The sequence below is a fragment of the Falco punctatus genome, assembly GCF_963210335.1.
Source record: "Falco punctatus genome assembly, chromosome: 9".
NCBI classification, from domain to species: Eukaryota; Metazoa; Chordata; class Aves; order Falconiformes; family Falconidae; genus Falco; species Falco punctatus.
This window is the reverse complement of record NC_137589.1, coordinates 39,134,004-39,159,186: the sequence shown is the minus strand read 5'-3', so window position 1 is coordinate 39,159,186 and position 25,183 is coordinate 39,134,004. Positions and strand designations below refer to the sequence as shown.

Genomic DNA, 25,183 nt, shown 5'->3' with positions numbered 1-25,183 from the left:
GGCATGACTACAGGAGAAAATTTTCCTCTCTCATCTTTGTGCTTCCATGACTAGAAGGAAAAAAAAAGGAGAGTGGCGTGAAACAATGCCAAACAAACTAATGGGATGTAATAACAGTGTGCCAAGATCCCAGTACTGGTATCTTCAACGTCAAGGACCTCATGCTTTGTGAAAAGGGGGGGTGGGGGTGAGGGGGGGAAAGCACTAACAGAAGCAACAGAAAATTTGTTGTTGGCAGCAACTGCTAGGGAAGACTGGTATCTAGATACTTCAACAAAGAACAAAAAAACCCCAGGCACTAAAGAGCTATACCACTTGTCAGCAAGGGAAAGAGTTGCATGTTAGTTGTGTGCACAAGCAAACTGTAGGTTTTCAAACAACAACATAAAAGCAAGACTGGCAGCCAAGAGAACAGAACTAAGAATAGGGCTTCTGAGATTTCTGTTGTGCTTTTTTGAGAATGCTTTACTGTGCTTAGAAAAAGGAGCAACAGAGTTATGGATCTTGAGTGGAAAACCAGCCAAAATTTCTCAAAATCTGTAGAAAACAGTATGGATCTACACACAAGTAGCTAGCAAATTTCTAACAGATTATTTTCCTAAACATTACTTTCTCACCTCTTTGACATGAGCATCATCAAAGTACATCCACTTGCGGATTTTAGTTTGGAAGAAGAAGGTAGAATAGTGTTTTCCATAGTAACAGATCATTCCCACCAAATACAGCTCTGAGTGTTTTGCTCTGTCATCAGTTACTCTGAAGAAGAGCTTCAAGAAGGGAGATAAGAAAAATGAAAAGGAGAAATTAATAAAATACTCAGAATTTTACATATTGCTTTATGTTTGAAGACTTCAAAGTACTAAAGAGAGGTGTCAGCTTTTTACTTCAAAAGATAGAGAAAACAAGGCAATAAGCACTTAAGTAACCAACCAATGTTAAAACAAACCCAGAGACAGACCAGGAACAGACTCCTACCGCATCATCAGATGCTCAAGAATCGAATCAGTCCTGGAGACTGGCTGTACTTTAAGGAAGACATTTACAATAATGACATAATACTTTTTCAGAATTTGAAGTGTGGTTCTGTTCTGAACATTTGTATTCTGTGTCATACTTGCTGTTACTGTTTCAAACCTGCATTCCTCTTTGCTCTGTAGAAACAAAGCTATTCTGACAGTGAACAGCCACATTTATTCTGACATAAGCAAAGACTAATTTATGACACCACCATAGAAAAGATGAAGACGTCAGTAGGTCAAAAGAGCTAAACATACAGAAAAATTGTTTTCTGGCTATTTAATTGTCTTATTTAAAAACACAGGACTTTTTAGTGCATTACTGCTTTACTATGCAAGGATCACAGTTTCATAACCAAATTTCCATCAACTAGCACTAATTTTGGTACACTGTGCACTGGCCAAGGCATTTTTTTTATGTGTGTGTATATAAATATATAATTTTAACATAATACCTTAATGCTACAATAAGACATACCTACAATTCGGTATACCAGTATTTCAGCTCTAAAGTATCAGCTAATGTAGAATAAGTGACTCCTCTAGGGGACAAACCTCTGGATCCCAAACACTACTTAATTTAATCTATCATTCGATCACACAGTGTCAGCCACCATCTCTCAGAAGCTGCTCAGTTATTTGTAACTCTGTTACACCCACACATCTCAATGAAAAGAGGATTTTAAAAAGTTTAAAAAACCCCAAAAACCCGAAAAAAAGCACAACAGCTAACTACATTTTGACTTCAAAAGAAAATTGAAAGAGTACAAGTGTATTTTCACAGAAATAGCACAAACCTTGATCCAAAATTTCCTTGCACTTGAAAATATTTTTTGATTCAGGCAAGCTTCATTCTCTGGAGTAATTTTTAATTTTTAGTAATTTCAGAAATTCAATAATACACAATTACACTAGTACTTTCTCCGGTTTTCTAAAGCATTCAGAAACAGGTCAGATCCTTGGATCTGGCCTCTTTCTACGGACACCGAAAAGATAAAGGTGGCAACTTCTTGTATTTCTCAATACACTACTACAGACTACCGTGAGAAAGACTGTGTTAGTAGGTAGTGTTGGAATACCAAAAACTCACATCTCCCAGTTTAAGGCAAGTGCCCAGACTGTGAATCACATCCTCAGCCAGATCAGAGTGGTCCGAGTCCCAAACCAAGCCAATGGTGATGATCTGTGGAGAGTTCATCAGCACACGACGAATACGGATCTTTTCCCCACAGTTACTCTGAGGATTTAAATAAAGAAAACATTGAATATAACCCTTCTCTTATTATAATATTAGGGTAAGGCACTAACAAGCGTAAGCTTCAAAAGTACAGCTTCCAAAGAGGTGGTGGTGAAACACAACAGATATAATTGCTCCATGTCAGGATATGAGCTTCTTATGTCACAGATGAGGAGTGTTATCAGGACTATCTGGTATTCGCAAGCTTTAAAGTGAATACTGCTGATTCTTCCTCATGCCACTGATAACGATTAAAAGGTATAGCACAAAATTACGCTTACTAAAAAAACAGATAAGCAAGCATACGTGAAAGATCCCCAAAACATTCTTAGGAATCTGAGGGAAAGCTCACTTTCTTACTTTCTTTTGATCTGAATTTCAGATTAAAAGTTATTTTTATGGAGATTGATGCTTTATATGACGGCATCAGAAAAATCCTCAAGGTGCTGCTTTGCTGTTAAAATTGGGTGGTTGTTCTACAAGGTGCCTGAAGCATCTCATCTTAGACAGGATAGTTAGGTCAGTATTCACATAAATATGAGAGCAGCAGCTGGAAGATGAGGAGAGTAAATGGTGCTCTAGTAACCCATACCAGTTCTTTAATTTCTTATTTCCTGTTTCCCCTCACACTCCCATTTTTTATTTTTTAAATAACTGCCAGTGCTATTGATGGCCAGGATCCCCCTCACTCTCTAGCCAGATTACTTCTCAGAGATAAGCTTGCTTGTGAAGCTGACATTTCTCAGTGGTCATTCCAATCTATCCTGTTGGAACTGTGGGCATCTTTAAAACATCATGAAAAAAAGCTTACTGTTTGAATTAAGAGATTATGACTGTAATTTTAACACAGAGTACTTTTTTTTTTTTAGGGGGTTTTGGGGACAACTATGACAAAGTTCCTTTGCAACACTTGCTATACCTCTGTGACAGATCACAAAGGTACCTCTGCAAGATCTCAGAAAAAAAACCCATTTTTGTACCGAGAACAGTTTCTCATCTCTACAGAGACTGGTTTCACAATTGGATATAATCATGTCTGACACTACAACCAGGGAAGAGATCATAAAGCATTTATCCCCCCAAAGCAATCTAGAAAATTAGCCAGAATTTCAGTCCCAGTTATCAATGAGAGACAAAAATGAAAGATTAAAAAACCAGAAAGAGATGAGCTTAACAACAAGGCAATGGAGACAGATTTTTTTTTAAATATTTTTCTTTTTACAGGTAGAGGACTGTGATGTTTCAATGTAGACAGGAAGTTTTAATATTAAAGACAACTATAATCACAAATATTTCGCAAGTGTCATTCAAAGTACAAGCATTCCTGTGGATTACCACACAACAAACATATTTTACTCTCAAATTGTCATTGTCTTCTTTGCTTCAACTAGCTAACATCAGCATTTTCTGCAACAGGAGGAATACGGCACACTGATAAAGAGCTTCCCTGGCATGACTTATAGGCCACACTCAGCTAAGCCTCGACAGAAGAACTTCGCAAATAGAACAAGGTAGCAAGTACTGGTAAGCAATTTTATCCAACCAACCATTTCACAGTTAAAGGGCAGCTCACCCTGAGAAAGAATGTCCTTCTATTAAGATTTCCCATGCTTTGGATATTAAATAGCTGAACTCAACCTTTAAAATGACAATACAGTATCTTCATTTCTTTTATTCAAATAAGTGAGTCACTATTTGCCAAAAAAAAATATAATGTTTTGATGGAGACTTAAAGTGAACGCTTCAGTTGAACTATAGAAAGTTGGGGGGATAAAATGGAAATACTTGCACTGCCCCCAGGGAGCAGGCACACAAACCATTCCTGTTGGAGCCTGTATTGCTTCCCTGAGGACTGGTGAGGCATCTAACAGTAGCATTACATGAAGGAGCAGTTACGCAGCTGTTTCCTGGCCTGCCTATTAATCAATATGTAAAAGAAGTTTGATGATAACTCATTTTGCATATTTATCTAAAGCCCTGGACCTGGACACACTGAAATTAAAAGCCAAAACAAGGTATCAAACTCTTGTTTTAGAAATCTAGCCCTTATGATTTAATTTTTTTTTTTTTAAATATAAATATTTACATTAAAAAAAATCTTTATTTTTCTTAACCCAACTGATACACAGACTTAATTCAGCTGAATTTTGTCAGACTTACCGCACAGCAGAATAGAACATTTTTAAGAATAGCAGCCTGTGACTATCAACTTGACGTATGCAGTAATTGTTTTTAAGTGGTTAAATGCCAGTCATCACTCACAACTATTGCCTACACTTTCTGGCCAATCTCTCCCACACGCTGAACAGAAAACCCTGCTCCAAACCAATACTCCCTCAAATTTTCTGTGATAACTCCTGCCTTTGGCATAGCTCTTGCAGGTATACTGTGTAGCCTAACAAGCCTTTCACCATCAGGATATTCTCTGGCAGTGGAAAGCAGCAGTGCTTTTATCTTCCCCTCCCAACAACATTTTGACTCTATGCTGCAGGTACAGCAGTTTGGTCAACAGTTCAATTTACTCCACTGAAAGGTAGTAATGAAGGTGAATGGAAGCTTATCTAGGCAAAACAACTGAACTTGTACACGATTACAGTGACTGGTACAAAAGTTCCGCTATCTGTGCCAAGCATGGTACTGCTAACAAGATTTTACAAGAAATAAGTACTTCTTTTCTCATGCTGTTATTACAGATGAAACACACTACCCTCTACAGAAATAATTACTGGAGAAACTGGATGAACTGTGGGAATACTGCTCTAAAAAGTCTAGCTAATCAAAACAACCGTCAACATACAGAAATCTATAAAAAAAACATACAGCCTCCAAATTCTTTGTCATTTCCTTTTCTTTAGGTAAGATGCCAGAACTTTCATCATAGGATAAAAGCAGCACAATTGCAGCTTTATGTAATGCTAGTGTTGGAGACCTCACCCACCCTCAGTGAAGCTGAACAGCAAATCTACGATAGGTGCTTCTAGCAGCAACACAGGCTTGAACAGGAATAGATTGTGTGGCTATTTCCTGGGAGCAATGTAAGCATTTCCAATTTATTCCCCCTCATCATCTTTTTTCAAAGGTTTCAGAGTTAGAAATCACATTTTTAGTTTCCATCCAAACACTGTGTCTATTCTTGTTCTTGCTACTTGCATCTAATCAAAGAAGTGCTCAGTATCAGTCATCTTTCCCTTCCTTCACTGAATAACTGTGCTGAATTAAAACCCAAAGAACATTCTTACTTATCTTCTTCACCATTATGACAAACTAAACCTTGAAAATTCTCATGAGTTAAAAGGTACACATCAGTGTAATCTACTAAGCTTCTTCTGTACTGTCCTTTCCCCCCAAAAGAAAAACTAAGGATACTAACTGGACAGTTTCGCAGGTCTCCCATAGTGCTGGCATTCTGTAGTAGCTCTCCAAACATATCTGGAGTGGGTTTCTCTCGTCTCTCCAGCATACAAATAGCTTGGTTGCTTCAGTATAGAGAAAGCATAGTAAAAAAAAAGTTTAGTAATAAAACACAAACCCACATTAAGTAAGTGTAAGTTTAGTTAAATTTTACAAAAAGAACCTTAAAACCCACACCACTTTGTATATTTAATATTGTAGTACAGAAGAATCACATAATTGAGCGTGAATTGCTACACCTTCCATGATAATACTGCATAATGAAAATAAGTAAAACTTAAAAATAGGAATAATTTATAGTTTGGCTTAAAATCTACATCTTAAAAGCAAGCTTTAGCATTTTGATAAATACTTGGATTTCAAAATGCTTTTCTTCAGTAACCACAACCCTAGCGAAGTAGCACAGTAAAGCACTTCCTTAATAATAAAACTAAGAACAAAAAAATAGCACAGTACCCAATTGATTTCGCTGTCCAAGTTGAAAGAAAGATGACAGTAAGTACACAAGAACACTAGTGCTCAAAGCATGTTAAAGCTTAAATTGATTTAAAAGGTAAATAAATATGTCACTTTTTATTGGTGGTTTTGAAAACCACTGCATGACATCAGATTTACTGAGATATTTAATATAAAATGTTGAGTACCATTAAAATACTTATTTTGCTGTTTTTCTAATAAATTATATTCTGATACACAGTGCCTGTCAGTAACCTAAAGCAAAATTGCAGCTCGATGGAATGGCAGGTAGCAGGCACAAGGGGGAACGCTCTACAATACTCCTGACACACTGGTAAAGTGGCAGCTTTTAACAGAGGTCTGCAGGAGAACAGCAACTAGTAGTTTTCAAGACAAATTTTTCAGGTTCTGTAACTACACGTCTCACATGGGCGACAACAAACCTTGAGAAATTTTCATCTCAATCAAAATTTCAAGACAGAAGTGAATAACAGACTCCTGCCTCGATCAGATTTAAGCAGTTTTTAACTGAGCAGCCATCTACTAACAGAAGACTTCTCTAACATTCACTGAAATGAACTACTACAGAGCTAGAGCTATTGCTCTGTGCACCATCTTCTTTAATGAGGGAGTTCCCCAACAACTAGAAAAAGCAAGAGCTATATATCCATCCAAGAAAAAGGATGTGAGGAACTACCGGCTTGTCAGTCTCGCTCCAGCACCTGGGGCGATGACAGATCAAATCCCCTTGGAAATCATCTCCAGGCATATGAAAGACAAGAAGGTGAGTCAGAGCAGCCAGCATGCCTTTACCAAGGGCAAAGTATGCCTGACCTACTTTATTATCTATCATAAGACGATGGGTTCTGTTGAGGAGGCAAGAGCAGTTAATTATCATTTGGTCCCTAGCAAGGTTTCCAAATCATCTGCAGCATTCCTGTGGCCAAACCAGGAGGTGTGGACTGCACAGGTAGAATACAATGCAGCCAAAAACCCAGATGGACCTTCAGGCTCAGAGGATTCAAACGTAACCAGCAGTCAGTTTAGAGTGCTGTTAACTCAGGATTTAATACCATGGCCAATGCTATTTAACATTTTCATTAACAATCTGGATGACGAATCAGAACACACCCACATCAAGTTTACAGATGACAACAAACTGGATGGAGCAGTCAATACACAGAAAGGGAGTGCTGCCACCCAGAAGGATCTTGACAGATTGGAGGAATGAGCTGACAGGAAGATCATGAAATTCAGTAAAGGAAAAATACAGAGTCTTGCACCCTGGACAGAGCACACTCAGTGTAGCCGTATTGGCTGGGCAACGAACAGCTGAGGAGCAACATTGCCGAAAGCTGGTAGACAAGCTGAACATTATCCAGACTCTTTGCAGAGGCAAACAGAAAGGACAAGAAGCAAAAGATGCAGAAAGGGAAATGGTGACTGGATACAAGGAAAAAAAAAATCCACACCAAGTCACTAAGTACTGGAACAGGCAGCCCAGAGAAGTCATGGAATTTCTGTCCTTGAATGCTTTCAAAACTCAGCTGCAGAAAATCCCAAGCAGCCTGATCTAGCTTTGAAGTTAGTCCTGCTTTGAACATCCTTTTCAGCATAAATTCTTCTTTATTTTTCTTTTCTTCTTAACTCACCTGCTCACATATTAAGGTCTTTCAAAACTTACACAAGTCCTTGCCATTACAGTTTTCAGATCCAGAATCATAAACAAGCAGACACACTGATCCATGCCTGAACTGCTATCTTCTGCTCCACTAAGTCCTCATGTTCTTTATCATAGTTATCAAAGCCCCACCAACTTTCAACTAACCATGTTCTGGACATTTAATCTTGTGAAGGTAAAGACTGAACCACAATACCAGTATGGAGTGGGAAAGGGGGATGAGGGGTGGGGGTGGAGGCGGGGAGAGAGAAGTTCTCTTCCATGTAAAAATCCCAACTCACCACAGTGAGGTTGTAGAAATATAATGTACCATCTGGATGAAAGGTAACGGGTCAGAGGTGGCACCACAGCTGGTACAAACACACTGAAGAGAAAGAAAACATAATACATTGACACGATTAAACAGGTATGTTTCCACAGGAACACTTCTGTTTGTATCTTTTTTATCATGGCAATGCATGTCTTAGGAATGCAAATGTGAAACTTGAGAACTGATGATTTGTATAAAGCCTGTATCATCACTTCACCTGTTCAAACAAGGTCATCGCAAACTTCTGATGGGAAACACAATGTGGTGCAGTGCAAATATCTTCCTTTGTCTCATCTGCAATGTGGAAGTGGATTCGCATTAACAGGTTTTCCTAGCCAAAGAGAGAAGAAAAAGGAAAAAACCCACCAAAAAAATCATTAGATCATTTCAAATGTAGACAAAAGTTAACATATAAATCAAAAAAGCATGTCAGATACAATAATGTAAGTGTTATTCACAGAGACAGAAGGCTCCCGCAAATTTTTTAAAGTTGCTTAGGAAACAAAAAAGTTGGCATTTCTTTGCTACAAAAGAAAATGGCTACCACTTCTGATTTGAAATGCTATGTCAGGTAACCATTTACTTTATTTATTAGCACAACTGAAGATTCTGTCAGTGATTATTCTGTCCAATTCTCAAGCACCAATGGATTTGACCAAACGTAACAGGCAGAGCAGCTCTGCAGTTTTAAAATCACTGGATTGCCACTAACTTCTCTTCATCTACCCCAAGAAACCCAAATCAATTTCTGTGTTCCAGAAGGGCTTTGAAATACGGCAAATAACCTACATTCTATCAAAAAGGGAGAGAACTAATAAATGAAGAGGCAGACTACATTCTGCATGAAACAAAAGCACTGAACATCTTCTAGGTATTATTTCAGACAGCTCCATCTGTTTCCAAGTTCCCAGGAGTTCCAGTCCTAAGAGTTCCCTCTCCTCCCACTGTTGCCAATGTTAATCTGGGGGTGCCAAAAGTCTACTGATACCTCTTCCAGCAGCATTCTCTTCACTATCACTATGAGCTGCATATTTGGTTTATAGATCTGCAACAAGCAGGTCAAGATTAATTATTAGGCAAAATAGCTCTGACCTCGTGCAATTTCCCTTGAACTTTACAATCTAAGGTCTTCTGGCATTTAAATTAAATCTCTGCCTTTAGGGCTGAAAAGGTTAACTAAGTGAAAAGCTATGGAATTATCTCTGCCTTAAAGCTTAACACCTCAAAAGGGAGCATGTTCCCACTTTAACCATCCTTGCGCCAGTACAGTTAACCTAACAAACCTGCTGTGGGGACACCTACAGCAGTACGAGATGGGATATTCAGATTAGCTTTCTCAAGGATGAAACTAAACCAAAAGTTCCCGTTTTCTACTACATAAAGAACCCCATTTGAGTGTTGTACTGCATAAAAAAAACTATTCAATATAACTGTGCTCACAGGGGCTGCTGCGTAGGCTGATGTCATTTATTTCACTTTGAGGCTTTATTGCCATCATCTACTTATATTTTAAGTGAGCTCATTAAACTATATAATTTTCCTGTGTAAGGATTCTACAAACACAGGATACGCTGGGTTATTATAAGCCTGTTATCAGTCTGCTTAGTTTAAGAGAACTACAATAGCTATATGCATTTACCCCATTCCTGTGATTTCTTGCAGTGTGAGTGTCAAATTAGGTAGGTGTAGGAAAAGAAAAATTTAACATATAGAAAGGACTCTACTCCAATAGGTGCTTTACCTGAGAGAAGTTTTGCCTTGCAGTAGTAAATCCAATACATTTATATTTTGGTTAAGAATTAACATCTTTGTTAACAAACAAGCAGCATACACAAACACACTTGGGCCACCCTACGGACATCATTTCCAAGAAAGGGAGCAGCCAGTAGGTCAGTAAGGCAAAAATACCTCCTAAATAAATTAAAGAAATTTGAGAGACTGAAGTCTTACCCAAATATGGGTAAGAATAAAATCTTAACATAATGGATACAAGAATGAGTTTGAATGTAAAAAAGGAAGCACACAGGTAAACCTAGGGATGTAAAATTTGTGTCAGAGCCATCTCCCAATCACACTATTGGGCTAACCAGACTAAAAAAATGTCAGACTGTTTACAAATACAGCAACAGAAATATCTGGAAATGATCTATTTTACTTTTGGTTACCTCAACTTACAAACATGAACAACTGTGTTGGGCTGTGTTTGGTTTATTTATTTTTACTTTCCCTTAGCCAGAGTTTGCAAAAACGTGGTTTCAAAATAAAGGGCAAACAAAATGCCCTTTCACCCTTTTGAGGTGATCCTTGAAACTAGAATCCTGGATCATTCCTGCAGTGCAATTTTTATTACAATTCATATCCAAGACACACTTGAGAGTGCAAGCAGTACATACCCAAAGGTAACTGTAAAAATGGGTAACATTAATGTTTCCATTCAAAAATCATTAGTGATGACTCTCAAAGCAAATACTCATTCCCCACTGGATCACTTCAAGCTTGGGGATCTCTCCGTGGACTTTCACAGGCTACACATGCATGGAATTTTGGGAGGGGAGAAATGGAAAGACAGAAAAAAAAAAAGGAAAAAAAAAAAGAAAAAAGATGTGGGGTATCTCTGCCTGTCAAACCATCTTTCAGTTATACTCACAAAACATTCTGCAGCATCATCCATGATGCCCAGTTGGAAGCGTTGCTCATCCTGAAATGTCTTTGCAAGAGCAGTGCGCAGGGCATCAGAAGGCAATACCTTTTCACTGCTACACTGAAACTGGTTGAAGATACCCTAGTAATAAAACAAAAAGCTAGTTAAGTTACTGTATTTTCAAAACATGACTCAAGTTATCTGAAATCAAACAGCAAACCTTTAACTCACTTTGCTCAAGCAACACACAGATGTTTGTATTGTATTGTACAAGGGCTACAAGAGAAAATCCTGAGAGTTCTTCCTTTGGAATCATATGCACCTTTGTGAATTCCTTCCCTTCCTTTCACATATTCAAAGGAGGATGAGGAGCTTTGGGGTAAATTTCCCCTCAGCATCAATCCCCCTTGGACCTTCCACCAAATTTGATTCCTGAAGCAAATACAATGGACACCAAAACTTCCTCACTTTTTATTTCTATTTCTCCCTCTTCAGTTCACTTTTTCACTCCCAGTTCAGCAGCCTTCCTGTTACACATGCCGCCTTCTTTCCTCTTTCAAGCAACTCTTTCCAAATGTCTTCACCCTTAAATAGCCACAACCTGTTGCTTGCACTCTTTAAAGAATTTACCTTCCAAAAGTCCGTGTGGGTATCAGATGATTTTCGGTTTAGCATGCAGAAGGGAAAAGGCATGACATGAATAGCAGTTCCTACGTATGACCAGCTGCTTACCTTTGCCATAAACCTGCATTTTCTTAACTGTAATTCACAGGTCATCTGGGTAATCATTTGCAAGGACGAGTAGTTCTATAATGACGCATTATCGTCTGAAGCATGGGTTATATGTACAAAAGTTCAGTATGTATTCCCAACTGATTAAAACCCCAGTTTTGTGTGTGTGTGCATGTAAGATAGCCAAGAGATCTTCTGAACAGATATTTAACTTTCATTTTGCCCTCCTACAAAAACAGGAACATAAATCTGTATGCAAGATCCTCAGCTTAAGTAAGAACTTCTAGCCCTTACTTTCATACAAGACCATTCTGTTGCCATCATCACTCTGCTCTACTTTCTACCTCATTTCATATACGACCAGCAACCACCTTTATCAGTGTCAATCTCAAAATCCTGCTTGTCATTTCCTAAAAAAAATTTCCTTGCCATTTCCCTAAAGATTGCGGAAAAGCTCCATTCTTACTGCAAGAGAAAGAAGGATCACCTTTAACTGTGCACCACTTGGCTTTTCTGCCTTCTAAACCTAGTCAAACAAAGAAAAAGCCAGCCTCAAACTGGTTTGCCTGTTTGGTTCTCCTCCACATTTATACTGAGAATCTGTAGCAATGTTGGCTCATGTATCCCTTCCTCCCTTAATTACAGAATGCTCCTCCCCAGCATACTTAGGATCTGTATTAATTGGAAATAAACAATCTAAATCTTTCTCTATTCTTATTTGTTTCTTATCAGGAAATGAGAACGTAAAGGAGAGGACGTTTGCCAAATCACAATCTCAGCTGCTCTGAGGAAGCTGAAAGAGTGCAAAGACAGCTGTCACTGCACAGCCAGCAAACTAGGCTCTCTGCCCCCCCCCCCCCCCCCCCCCTTCCTGGCCATAGGAATTGTACCTTTTGTAATGGTGACATATTATCTAATAGAGATTTAAATTGCCCATCTCCCTTTGCTGCTGTTTTTATTTTGGTAGTCCTTAAGGTGCTCATTCATGGGTGAGGGCCCACTGTGCTGAAGCCCATAGCTCTTTTCATATTGCCTTTATTAGAGTATAAAATCATGAAGAGGAAAGTAGTGATGAAGAGAAGGCTGTGAGGCAGTAAGTCTCACACTCCATGAATTACGAACAACGCCTCTCCTCAGTTACCTTGTATATATACCCATACACAAAAAAATAATGACAGAGTCTCTGTACGTAACTACCTTGGTTTCCATTTCTGTCACTCCAATAACTGACCAAGTTTTGTTAGTAAACTTTCTCATTTCAGTGGACCTTAAAAAAAGCACGGAACCTTAATTCCATCCTGCTTCAGCGCTTTACATGAAATAACTTAAGAGCAATTGAAAACACTGAGAGTGCTTTAGAAATGTGTTTATTCTGGTTATTCTCAATCTCACTTCATAGTTCTGGGAGGAGACACCTCGCCTAAGGACTGGCACGCAACCTCACTGCAGATAACTGATGGACAGGACCTCGTTTTCTTCAATGACAGCTTAGAAATGGCTCTGCACTCTTGCAGGGGGAAGGAGAGAATCAATGCAGGCTCCAAACTAAGTAAAAGGAGAAGCAAGCAAGCAAACCAAAATTCTTGTTTCAAAGCTCCATCTTTAAAGAAATAGTACATTTACTATTACCCATAATGTACCTACTAGTTAACATACAGAGATCAGGAAGGAAAAAGGGATCCTGATGATGATAAGCAATTGTTTTCACAAGATTCTGCATTTTAAATTCTTTTGTATCATGAAATAATTAGAGCCTTGACAATTACACCTAAAAAACTTACATTAAATACAGCAGAAAACTGAAATCTATTGCCACAATCACAGAACAAAAATAAGTCAGTAACATCAATGAAGTCCATGAAGAGTTCTAATATGTAAAATCAGGAAGCAGAAGATCCCAACACTATATAACAGAATGCTTCCTAAAATTCATAATGGCATATCACACAATGACTTATTTAGATGGGGAGGTTGTCTTAAAACCAGTGAGTAATTGTGCATTTTAATCTAGAAAAGATCAAATCTTATGATGTCATTGCACAATGCAGTTTAGAGCACACTGAAACACAGTGCCTGTAGGAAGTCCCAAAAGCACCTCAAATGGAGTCAAAAGCATTTTGAACACAGTGGGGGTTGTTTTTTGTTGGGGTTCTTGGGGTGGGGCATTTGGGGTTTTTTTTGAGGGGTTGGGTTGTTTTCCCTTTTCCTGATTTTTCAAGATAGGTTCCTTGCTCACCTTCAGAACAGGTCTTTCTTGTCCCAGCAGGATGGACAGGTGTGGCATTTCCTGCAGTTTCATCACTACATTATCTAAGTCAGATCTCTCTCCTTAATTCCAGGTCTTGCCCTTGAGTGATACTGTTAATCACTAGCATTTGTTCCACATACAGATCTGAAAGCCAGCTGGGCGCAGACCAGGAAAGTACTGCTGATTCTGCCCCAGGAGTTTTCATGACACGTTTTCTCCAAGTGCTTCTGGAACTTTATGAGAACTTTATATATGAAACATTCAAACTTTGTTCTCCTTCAAGCACTTCTTCACCTGAATTTTAAGATAGTGAAAACCCCATTAGTGTATTCACACACTGATGATTTCTCTCAAAGGCTACATTCCAAGACAAATGAGCTCAGCAGCAACAGGATGAATAGACACTGCTAAAAGCTTCAAGAACAAGGGAAGTGTCTCCGGTTTTACCAGTTTTTAGTAACTAAAATCAATGATGCAATACTAAAAACAACAACAAACAAACCTTAGCATAAAATCTGAACAATTACTAATGTGAGAAACTATGGACTAGGGTATTGTTTATTAAGATTTATGTTAAGCTCAATGTAAAGTTTAGGTAACAAAAATATATGAAAAAGCTTATGCAAACAGCTACCAGACACCGCTTGTGAAAGATAAGATAACCGCCAGATGTCCAGGAACCGACAGAAACAAGACAGACAACCCCACATAAGGATATATGAGTGAAGGGTCAATACCTCCACTACATCATGAACACGGAGGTAAAGATGTATAAAAAGGGACTGTTTGAACTGCTCAGGGCAGCAGTTGGTGGAGCGCAGACTCCCCTGCCGTCCAGCGCTGTTTTTGCTCATATTCTACTTGCTATAATTAATAAAATTTTAATTGGATTATGATCCGTTGTGGTCTCAATTTATAACAACTAATATTGTAGCAGCAGCAGCACTGATTTCTACACTGATGAGCTATTCTTGGCATGTTGGTAAGCTTACAAACCATGATAGAGAACAGCATGAGGACGGGATTTTTCAGACAGCAAGTATGCCTTCTGGTTACACTGCATTCCCGAGGCCTATAATAAAAAAGCAGCCCATCTCCCTCCATATCCTCTTCCTTACAGATCTTCGAAGGTCTGGAAAGGGTAGCAGAGACTGCAGAATTAGGAAGCAGAAGAGTCCTTCAAGAGGAATAAATTGACAAAGTCCACCTAGTTGCATCTACTCCTTCCCCAAGCACCAAGTCAAGATCAACTACAGTTACATAGTTGACCTTTCGCCAGCTTGCTCTCAGAGGCATCCAAATCTGGAAATTCCTTAACCATCCAAGGCAATCTATTGTAGGGCCTCACTTGGCTTATTACCATTCAGAAGGCATTTTCCTAGTTTTGTAGATGGAAGCTTCATGTCCTCTCTATCACAGGTCTGGGCTCCTGACATATGTCAGAACAAAAGCTTGCAGTCTGTGGTCTCCCAAAATAATCTCCTCCAGTTTGGGAAGTATGGGGATCAACAAATTTTCTAGAGCTTCAAAAGAAAACAAATTAAGGTTTGAGATAAGGAACCTTTATCATACTCAAGTTAAATTCATATTCAAGACAAAACCTGGCTTTCCATTTCAGAATGCTGAAATTCACATGCACGATCATAGAACACCAGAAGTATTCCATTTATTTGGGGTAAATTGAAATCTATAATGTGTACCTAGCCATACTGACAAAACAAACCCCAGACTTTATATACATGCACATAAGACTTTTTAGTCAAGCATGTAGAAGCAGGCTGGCATAAGAATAAACTGATGGCTGAAGACAAAACAGGCAACAGCTACTGAATCAGATCAGTGTCCATGCACTGTAAATTTGAGCTGTGTCCTTGGCAGCTTTCTGAGAACTAATTATTCTCTTGCAGCATTGTGCAGAAGTTCCTTCTGGATGGGCACATCACGGCAGCTCTAGTGGTGTGGTATTTCCTTCAAAGAACAAAACATGTTCGCCCAAATGCTTTAGTATTCCCTGCATTAACAGTTCATGCATTTTAGCAAAAGCTACGTGTATTAACATGGCAAATCCTCATCCTTCTCACTGCTCAATATGTCAATATTATTTGTGTTGTCACTCAACTGTTTCTGGGGTTTTGTGTTTTGTTTTACGGGGTTTTTGTTTAAAAACAACTTTCTCTTCATTTCAATAGCATGCCCTTCTTACTCCATTCCATTTGTTGGACCTTTTTTTTTTTTCTTGTCTACAGTATATATTCTCTCATATGGAACACGACACTTCTGCTAGAGCATCTTGCTCCGTACAACAGCCTGTTTTAATAAAAATTCTGGCCGCTAAAGTCACTTTTCTCCCCTTCAGTCACATAAGCTTCTACACACAGTATTTCCACTAGCTCACATTTGTTCCCCACGTTTCTTCATGTTATATTCACCTTCAAGGGTGCAATAAATTCTAGCTCTATTTGGGTTTGCATCTTTGGGTCTCTTTCTAACCTCCAAGTCTGATAACAATCAATCTAGACTTCCATTTATTCCTTTCTTTTACAGTCTCTCTTCCATTTTTACTTGCGCTATGCTCTAAACATTAACATACGGTCTCCAACAGACTGTAACATCAGGCACCCCGGCTGCTACCAAGGAGTAAATAAAAATACACTTTCCACGAGTTTAGGAGGGTGGCAGGAAAAGAAACCCAAATCACAGCATGCCCACATCAACTAGGTGACAACTTATTAACTGATTTATCAAGATAAAAAAAGGCAATCATTATTTGGAAGCTTCAATTACTAGTTTATTGACTCAAGAAACTATACTTGCTGCTGGTTTATTTGTCAGGCAGTCAACTACAAGTGCCAACCAAAAAAAATACTTAAAGAGTAAAACTGATTATTTTACATATTTTTACTACTGTTTTACCCTGAAATACTATCCTGATTTGGAAAAAAAGAACAAAACAAGAAGATGAAATCTTTGCAAGCAACTTGTTGTCTCAACCATATAATGAAGTTTTCATAACAAAACCCTCCATTTCAATAAAGTGGCTAATCAGGACCACAAACTAGTCCTTCCACTTCTTTCAAGCATTCTTAATACCCTATTGTTGTCACTTTTCACCTTAGACAACAACATCATTTCTACACAGAAAATTCACATTCTTCCTGCTTTTGTTGCACATGACAAAATTACAGAAAAGACCAGCCCTACTGGAATTTATCAATCAATAGAGCATTCTTCTTTGCGAACTACAAAAAACACTCTGTCCTATATCCTGGCACTATGGAGCTCCCAGTACAATCCCTGGAAGGAGAACAAACTCTCTGTGGCATGCTCAGTACAGTGGACGGATTTCCCTCTTCCTGCCCTCTTCCAGCTGTGATAAACAAACACCAAAGTAAAGTCATGCTATAGAAAAAGGAAAACAAAACAGAACACAGTAAACTTCAACATTAATAAAAAATTAAAGTTGTTCCAGTGTTACAGCAGGCAAATCACATACTGCTAAGGACAGCTTATGCACTGAAAAAAACCCACTTAAATAATGCCACAGCTTAAGAAACAGCACTTGGGATTCCAACACAGAGCCTGCAGCTCTCCCTTTTCTTTTTATAGCTGTTGATGCAAGGTTCCCTCAAAATAACCAACAAATGTATGTCTGGAACGATTTCAAGGTTCATTTTGTAGCCACATAAACATAGCCAGGTATCAAGGCAAATTTTAAAACCACTTCAAGAATTTGTGTGATGGATGTCTCCAATGTGGTACAAAAATAAACTGTGGTTTGATATCAAGTATGACATCACTGTCCTATCATCCCTCATTTTTAAGAAGTAATTTAAAATTACAAGTAATATTTATAGAACTAGCTGAGCATTTACAGTAAATACTGTGCATGACATCAGAATCCCTAGAAACAGTTGCAGCAAGCCAAGAAAGTGTGGAAAAAACACAACTTCTATTCAAAGGCTAAATTTAGCCTAGTGGAGACTGTCTTCCTCTAAAGTCAATGGGACAAGAATGCTGCCTTTAGAGCAATGGTTCAAAGCTGGGGAAGAGCACGAATCCCCTCTGCACAGCACAGGAGATCTTGGGTATCCTGTGAAGGGAATTTGGAGTGGAGGGTGGGGGCGCAATGCAGTACTTCCCCCCCAAGTATTAGCCCTTTTCCAGGCCAGCCTGAAATCTGAACGTGCCAGCATGCTTTGGACATGAGTAAACACGTCCTGCCTCCACCTTGCTTGGTCTGGACAGGTATTTGGGGCAGATCCACCTGACAGCGTGCAAGGCTAATTACCTCTCCCCAGACCCTAATGGGAGATTTTCACATGGTATAGAGCTCCAAATTCTTGTGTTCCCACTGGATCCAGCCATATCTTCTCCCTCATCTTAGCAAAGCCTAAGGCAAGATTCAAGAGAAAAAGGATGTCAAAGACCTGGAGGCTAAGCCGGCATTACCCTGGCAGGACAACAATTAAAGGCTTCCAGATAGAAGGGCTGGGGCAAAGGAAGAGGTGAGCACGGGAGGGAAGGCATGATCCTAATGCACTGGGACACAAAACATGCTCTTGGTGATGCTTGCAGCATTAGGTGCATGTTAAGCACATTATCACATCTGTCTTTTACAAGCTCACACATAGCATGTGCCAGACTCTTTTTTTTTTAAGGGGGGGGGGGCTGAGCAGTTTGAGAACACTGATCCAGAGGGCAGCAGAGAACAAGTAAATACCTTAAACAGCGTGTTTTTTTCCCCCCATCTACTGCCTGATTAAGTTTTAGGAAGATGAATGTGACCATCTCCACGGTGTGGGGCTATCCTTTATGCATACCTTCATCATGTAGCATCCCTACCTTTTCAGCTGCATGCAAGCAAAACAACCAATGTTTCTGGTGTCTGGGGTTTTTGGGGGGGGGGCAAGGGAAGGTTTGCACCCCCAATTTCACTTACAGTGACACCCTTTATTACTCACCTTTACAATATTATTTGACTTGATTACAACACAAAAATGGGGGTGAATGTTCAAATATTTATGTACACACATCACTTTACACAAGCTAATGAAGGTGGAAACTTGTCACAACATCACCCAGAGAAAAACATGAAATTGTGAGTTGCTTTATAAACATAACGGAACCAGGAATACAACAGTTCTGTAACTTCTAAAAAAATTTCTATATATTTCTATTCCTTGTATAGTTTTTATTAGTATTCCTTGTATAGTCTGTAAACTCTCTAGAACAGGCTTGGGTAGAACACACTGAAGTTTCCCATGAAGAACAGACTGTAGAAAGAGAAAATACTAATGTTTTGGCTTGGATTAAAGCCAGTTGGAATTTATTTACTTTGTCAAGTATTGGTTACTGCCCATATTCAGAAATACTTGTCCAGATAACTCTTTACTTGTTTGCACATTTCTTCAGACTTTTTCATTGCACATAGAGTTTTGTGAGCTATAGGAATTCTGTACTCAACCAAATGGAAATTTTCCAAAATGTGCAAAAATGCTAGAGGATCTGGTGCAACGTTACAGCTTTGTTGGAAACTAAGGGTTGTAACACCTTCTGACTAAGCATGGCATTGGTAAGAACTTGAGACAGAAAACAAACCAAAAAAAACCTTGCAGATATCTGGGTGCAAGAAGAGAGAGCAACAACTTTTTTCAAAGACTGCTTAATTTAAAAGATAAGCATATGGCTGCACGCATAAAATTTGTGAAATCTGCCACTCTACCTGTCACTTCCAAGTTTATAATAGCATACTGTACACTTCAGCAAGCCATCAAAACCAAGGATTTTATCAACAAAACTAAACACTCGCTGACCTAATGTCTGCTTTTAATACATATATTCAGAGATCCTGTCATATTCCAGTATTAATGTAGCACTTTCCCCTCTCATACTGGTACTACTAATCCAGATGCCTCTTTGCCCAGAGTTCTTCTTTCAATACCAGTTCCACAAAGGTTCATCCTCTTCTTTTTTCCTGTATTTTTTCCCCTCCTCTTTTTCAGTACTCTCATACAGACAAAAAAAAAAAAAAAGAAAAAGAAAAAAAAGACTTAACTCTTATCTTTATATTAAAACCTCTCAACTCTGCCTCAGAGTCCAGTCCACTTTCATTCACATGGCAGAACCTGTCTGATCTCCCGGTATTTCCTTGCTGTATCTTGCTGCTAGGTTAAACACCAGAACAGCAAAAGCTTACATTCATGATAATTTCCTAAATCCTTTTCTTTCCTTTCTCATCTCAGCTACCAAAGATTCACTTGGCAACACTGGAGGGCATGATCCACAAATCAGCTTCAAATTATCTCACTGACCTTTAATGTACTCAAACCAGATCATGCCTATGTCTTGCTACTTCCCTACAAGGAAGGGGATATATTTAATACTCCATCTTCGTCAGGATAGCTGTATTTCTCACTTTGGATGTGCTATCTTGCTCCTAACCCACTGTTACATGCTCTTTTGATGATACTGCTGTAAATACCATCCTGTCTCCTCATTTCAACAGATAAGTCTTGAGACAAATTTCCCCTCAGAGAGAAGCCACTTATCTTCTCCCATGCCTTAACAATCTCCACTTTGCTGTTCTTTTGTAAGGGAAAACCCCTTAATAACAGTCCAAGAACTCACCAGATAACTCATTTCTAGCCTGTCTCTACCAGAGCACCAGTAAAGTCACTTAACAGTACCAAGACAGCTATTATACTATAAATATTGCCTGTGAACTTCAGGTGATCCTAATTTAAACCCTGCATTCTATATTTTGCCATATTTATAAGACATGCTGTCTGTCCTTTTTGTTACTGCACACAGAATTCATGACACAATAAATTCTCCCACAATTAATTTACAGATTTAGTTGGATCTTACAACCCATTTGTGATCAAAGAAAATGCCTCGGTTCCAATTTCACAAAGAAAAAACCCACTGCTCAGGAAGATTAAAGCTGGTATTTTCATCATGTTTACATCACATCCATTTATACCACAAGGTTAGAGGGAGCCGTGGGTTTGAAGTAGCAAAACTTAGAAAGGAAGGCACACAAAAAAGCCAGAAGCACTAAAAATTAATGGGTAGAGACAAACGGAGATGTAGGATCACACTTTACTCAAGTCTGTAAGAGCACTCTGAACCAGAGCTAGCATCTAGATCTTCCTGTCCGGGCAGCATCCATGACAGTCAGTTATTGTATCTACATCTGCAAACAGAACTGATGTTTTTTAAAGCAGAGACCACAAAAGCCAAGCCATATAATATAGACATCAATATTTACTGTAGAAAATACCTTTTAGTCTCACATAATCAACAGTTTTGAACAGAAAGGCTTAAAGCTAAATAGCCTTCTCCATGCTGGTGTTTAAAGGAGCTCTGAAGGAAAAGGTAACTTCTGAAGAGCATGCTAACTGTATACAGCATAATATTTATAAACTAAATGGTAAATTAGAAAAAACAAAGCAAATTGATGTTGTACCGGCTTAATTAATCTTCCAAACAACACAGAGGCTCACAATGATCTATCTGCACTCTACTGGTAAGAGGCCTTGTATCTGAAACTTTACCTACAGTATTTTCACAATTTATTAGCTTGAACATATTTTCAAAATAGTACTATGAGTGTCTATGTCATATAAGAGTATGTATATATTTTTTATACATTATGCATATATTTATATATACATAACTATGTAACATATAAGAGTACTATGAGAGGGCCAGTACCTGTCAGATTTACCTTTGCTCTCACATTTCCAGATGCAAGCTTGATTACACATATTAATCAAACATCAGAAATATTGTTTATTTTTTTAAAACATTGGTTTTAATTTGTTTCCAACTTTTACCTTAAGAGCACAGAAGATGCAAGAATCACCCATACATTTGTGCGTTGTGATTTGCCGGAAACTGCGGCGGAAAATGTCCAGATGCCAAAGAACCTGAAACACAAAAAGGGACACGGCCAATTTTATGAATATATAAAATCTACATATAAAGCTCTGACTGAAATTGCACATGCTAAATAATCCCAGAAGTACGTTAATGTCAGTGAACATCGCTTTTAAAATGGGATGCCTTGTATCTAAGTGCAAGTTGGCATTTTAATGTCAAGTAGCATTCACATACATTAATTCGCAGTAGGACATCCCTCTGAATTTCTTGCCATATGCTTTTACATTAAAAAAACTCACTTCTTTGTCCATGTGGCAGTTCCATCTTAAACAGCACCTGCCCTGACTGCTCCTTAGCACTGGCACCATGACCAGCCATTGTGGGGGCTGGGCAGAGATGCCAAGGACACCCCACCAACTGCTGGGGCTGAAACTCGTCCACCCTCCCACCTCCCAGGCAGCCTCCTTGTTCTGTGTATAAAGCCCAAATGCTGGAAAAATGGAGCACCAACAGCATATACATTAATAAGCTCCTGCAAGTCAAAACAATAAATTACTACAAGCCGTTATGCCAAGTATTTATATGCCATGCTTACAGGCAGATTTCTAACCCCAACTTGTGTGGGCAGTTATACTTTTCTATCAGGAAAAGTATGGTGGTAATGCCAGGTACATGGCCAGGTATGGTCACAGCACACATAACCAAGCAGGCTTTTTAATGTTCTGCTAGCAGCACCACCAAATGTTATTATTAAATTTTTCCACTAGGTCTGTGCAATCTTGGGCAATTATCTAAAATCTTATCTGTAAAACAGCAACAACGCTGATCTCTGAGGTGTTTCACAGTCAGCTCATATATAAATGTGGTTGGTCCTGGCTGTTTCAGCTTCAACTTGCAACAACTGGACTTTCCTGTAAGCCCCAGAGCAACCAGCCTTTCAGGAGGCAGAAGCTTGCACTGAAAGAAGCCCTGACCTAAATCACGTCTGGCCAGATTCCGGTCAGAGCAGCGAGGTCCCAGCTGGCATGTGACTGGCTAAATGCTTCGTTAGCTTAAACAGAGGAATCAGACTTCTTATTTCTGATTAATTTGTCCAGAGCAACTGGCTAGAAAAAAAAAAATTAGCACTCTGAAAAAAAGTTGTGCTGATTTCAAGAAGTGTTTCCAGCTGGAACAATTTGTTAACTAAACCATGGCACACAAATGTTATCTAAAATCATATTTAAAAGTACGTTTATTGAATATTTGATCTGTAAAGTTTCCCAAAATTTCAGAATTGTCATAGCTATGTTTATACTCAAACTGTCCCTATACTTAAAGGCCTGGGAGGCAACATAAGCCCTGGAACCATCTGATTATACACAACATTCCTGAAGAACTACTGCAGACTTCACAAAAGGACAAAAAAAATAATAAATTTAGGAACTAGTCCAATTTTTCAATGTAACTGCCTTTAGAGTTTATCTTGAACGTTTACAGAAATACTTAAGAGTAAGGAGCAACAAACATTCAAAAGCCTCTCAGACTAACACTTAATGTTAAAAAATTAAGATAAAAGAACCCAGAACTATGTGTTTTATGACATTATTCCCATGTTGCCTTTTTTTTTTAATTCAGCTTTGACTGTGAATATTTTTGGTACCCTATTTCTCTTGAACTTTAGAAGAAAACAGTTTATGTAGAAGATTAAGCATCAGGTCATATGTTTTCATCTTCATGTATGACATGTAGCTGGTGTTAGGCTCTGGTCAGTCCTAACCTAAGTTCAGTAACTCAGTATTAAGAGGCAGCCGGGGATTGCACCTTACAACTTAACAGATTCAATAAATACAGTACATCACTGGAAACTCCACTTTTCTTATCATTAGTCCTCTCTGTACCAAACCCTGTATTTCATGGCATTTTAAGCCTTATTGAGGGCCACCGGTGTTTGTATTACTTGCATCAGAGGAGTATCTTGAAGGCTGAAGTTAGTTGAGAACCCAATCGTGCCCGTGCAAAAAGAAAAAAAAACCACACCATGACATAGTCTATGCTACACAGACAAGTCATATGAACAGATGCAAACTTATGTGGAGAAAGGGTTTAAAACCCTGCAGCCGGATGGACTGGATCTCAAACGTCAGACATTCAAAATATCTAAATGGTGACAATACCTCTACAGCAGCCATAACACTTCACTAAATTTTGACACAGGAAAAGGGTTTGCTTCTTAATCAAAAGGTAATGACTAATTACCTAAACTAGGCTACAAGATCAGCAGTTACAAAGAAAATTGGACTATATAAAAAGGATCTTGTGTATTATCAAACCTTGAACTTGACTGGTTCAACAAAAAAGTTAAAACATACTTTTAAGGAATAGACATACTGCAAGCTATGCAGTATTCTATTATTTTAAAATACATTTTCTACATATATCTTCATCTTCAGTTGACATATTACAAGTTTATACCAACAAGAGATTCAAGTACACTGGGTGATGACTATGCAAATGCTGTTGATCTCACCAGGAGAACCTGAAAATTAAAAAACAGCTGTTCTGTAACTCAACTAATCTGCATTTATAAATGTACCTTTATTCTATCTAGGCCCACAAACAATTACATAGTTGAGATTGGATATATTTGTTGCACAGTCAAGCCTAAGAAATACTGCAACAGACAGAAGATGAAGACAGAAACATTTTTTATTCTGTGCTCTTACCTGTAGTGCACTATTGAGGAAGCAACTGTTCTGTCCTGGTTCATTGCTGAGACCTTTACTGGGTGCTATTGAGGTTGTATTTCGTGGAGTAAACATGCCCTGTACATTCCCCCGACCCACAGAAAAGTAATTTCTTTTCCAAGACATCTTCCAGTTTCAACTGTAGAGTATGCAGATTTAGGCTGGTATTTGACTTATCAGCCCCTTCCTTTCTTTCACCAAAATTCAAAACTGAAACAACATCCAATCTTCTTTAAATTACAGTTTAAACTGAATTTATCCTTTCATCAGGACATACACAGTTTGCTTCTTTTAAATCCAGCTGAGGATGCTATTCTTCATTTGATGCTTATGTATGCAAGCCTCTCTTTTAGAAGCAGCTACATAGAAAGTCTGCAAACGGGAGGAATCCATGGTCATGCAAGTTCATCTGTTACATTGCTTCTCCCTTTTCCAAACAGGCAGTGACTTCAGGGAACAAATGGCAAATTAAGGAGGTCCAGGGATCGAGAGGAGAAAAACAACAGCTACCTCCTACACCCCCAAAACCCCAGCTTCTCTAATCCTTTTGTAATCCTCCTGCAGAAGATGGGAAAAATCCAATTAGCAAGGGAGCGGAGAAACCAAAACCAAAATAAAATCTTGGCAGCTCCCTTTCAGTTACATCTGTCTTAGGTGATGAAAAAGACATTGTCTTCACAGGAGGAAAAGCAGCAACTCCAAGGACTTGAGAGTGAAGAGCTTTTAAGAAGCAAAAAGTTTTCGATACAGTTCTAACTCTGTGCTCAATCTTTAGAAGTTTCTTCTCCTGATCCTCCTTTTGCAATCGGAATGCCCAGCCGTGCCAGAAAGCTTGAGAGAG

At 38.6% G+C, this 25,183-nt stretch overlaps 1 protein-coding gene across 13 annotated transcripts in view; it reads right to left on the bottom strand.

Moving 5' to 3' along the window:
- USP54 (ubiquitin specific peptidase 54) overlaps positions 1 to 25,183 on the bottom strand; it is a 103,134-nt gene that overhangs the window by 28,720 nt on the left and 49,231 nt on the right. For 12 of the 13 annotated variants that reach the window (XM_080401183.1, XM_080401186.1, XM_080401178.1 and 9 more), the window contains 8 exons: positions 24,322 to 25,173; positions 21,571 to 21,663; positions 10,759 to 10,893; positions 8,329 to 8,442; positions 8,083 to 8,165; positions 5,624 to 5,729; positions 2,107 to 2,253; positions 618 to 767 (listed from right to left, as the gene is read on the bottom strand). In XM_080401183.1, coding sequence (XP_080257309.1) covers positions 618 to 767; positions 2,107 to 2,253; positions 5,624 to 5,729; positions 8,083 to 8,165; positions 8,329 to 8,442; positions 10,759 to 10,893; positions 21,571 to 21,663; positions 24,322 to 24,468 — 975 coding nt within the window. In that variant the 5' untranslated portion in view covers positions 24,469 to 25,173. Of the gene's footprint in view, positions 1 to 617; positions 768 to 2,106; positions 2,254 to 5,623; positions 5,730 to 8,082; positions 8,166 to 8,328; positions 8,443 to 10,758; positions 10,894 to 13,720; positions 14,027 to 21,570; positions 21,664 to 24,321; positions 25,174 to 25,183 lie in introns of those variants that run through there. The other variant, XM_080401181.1, reaches the window with a different exon arrangement.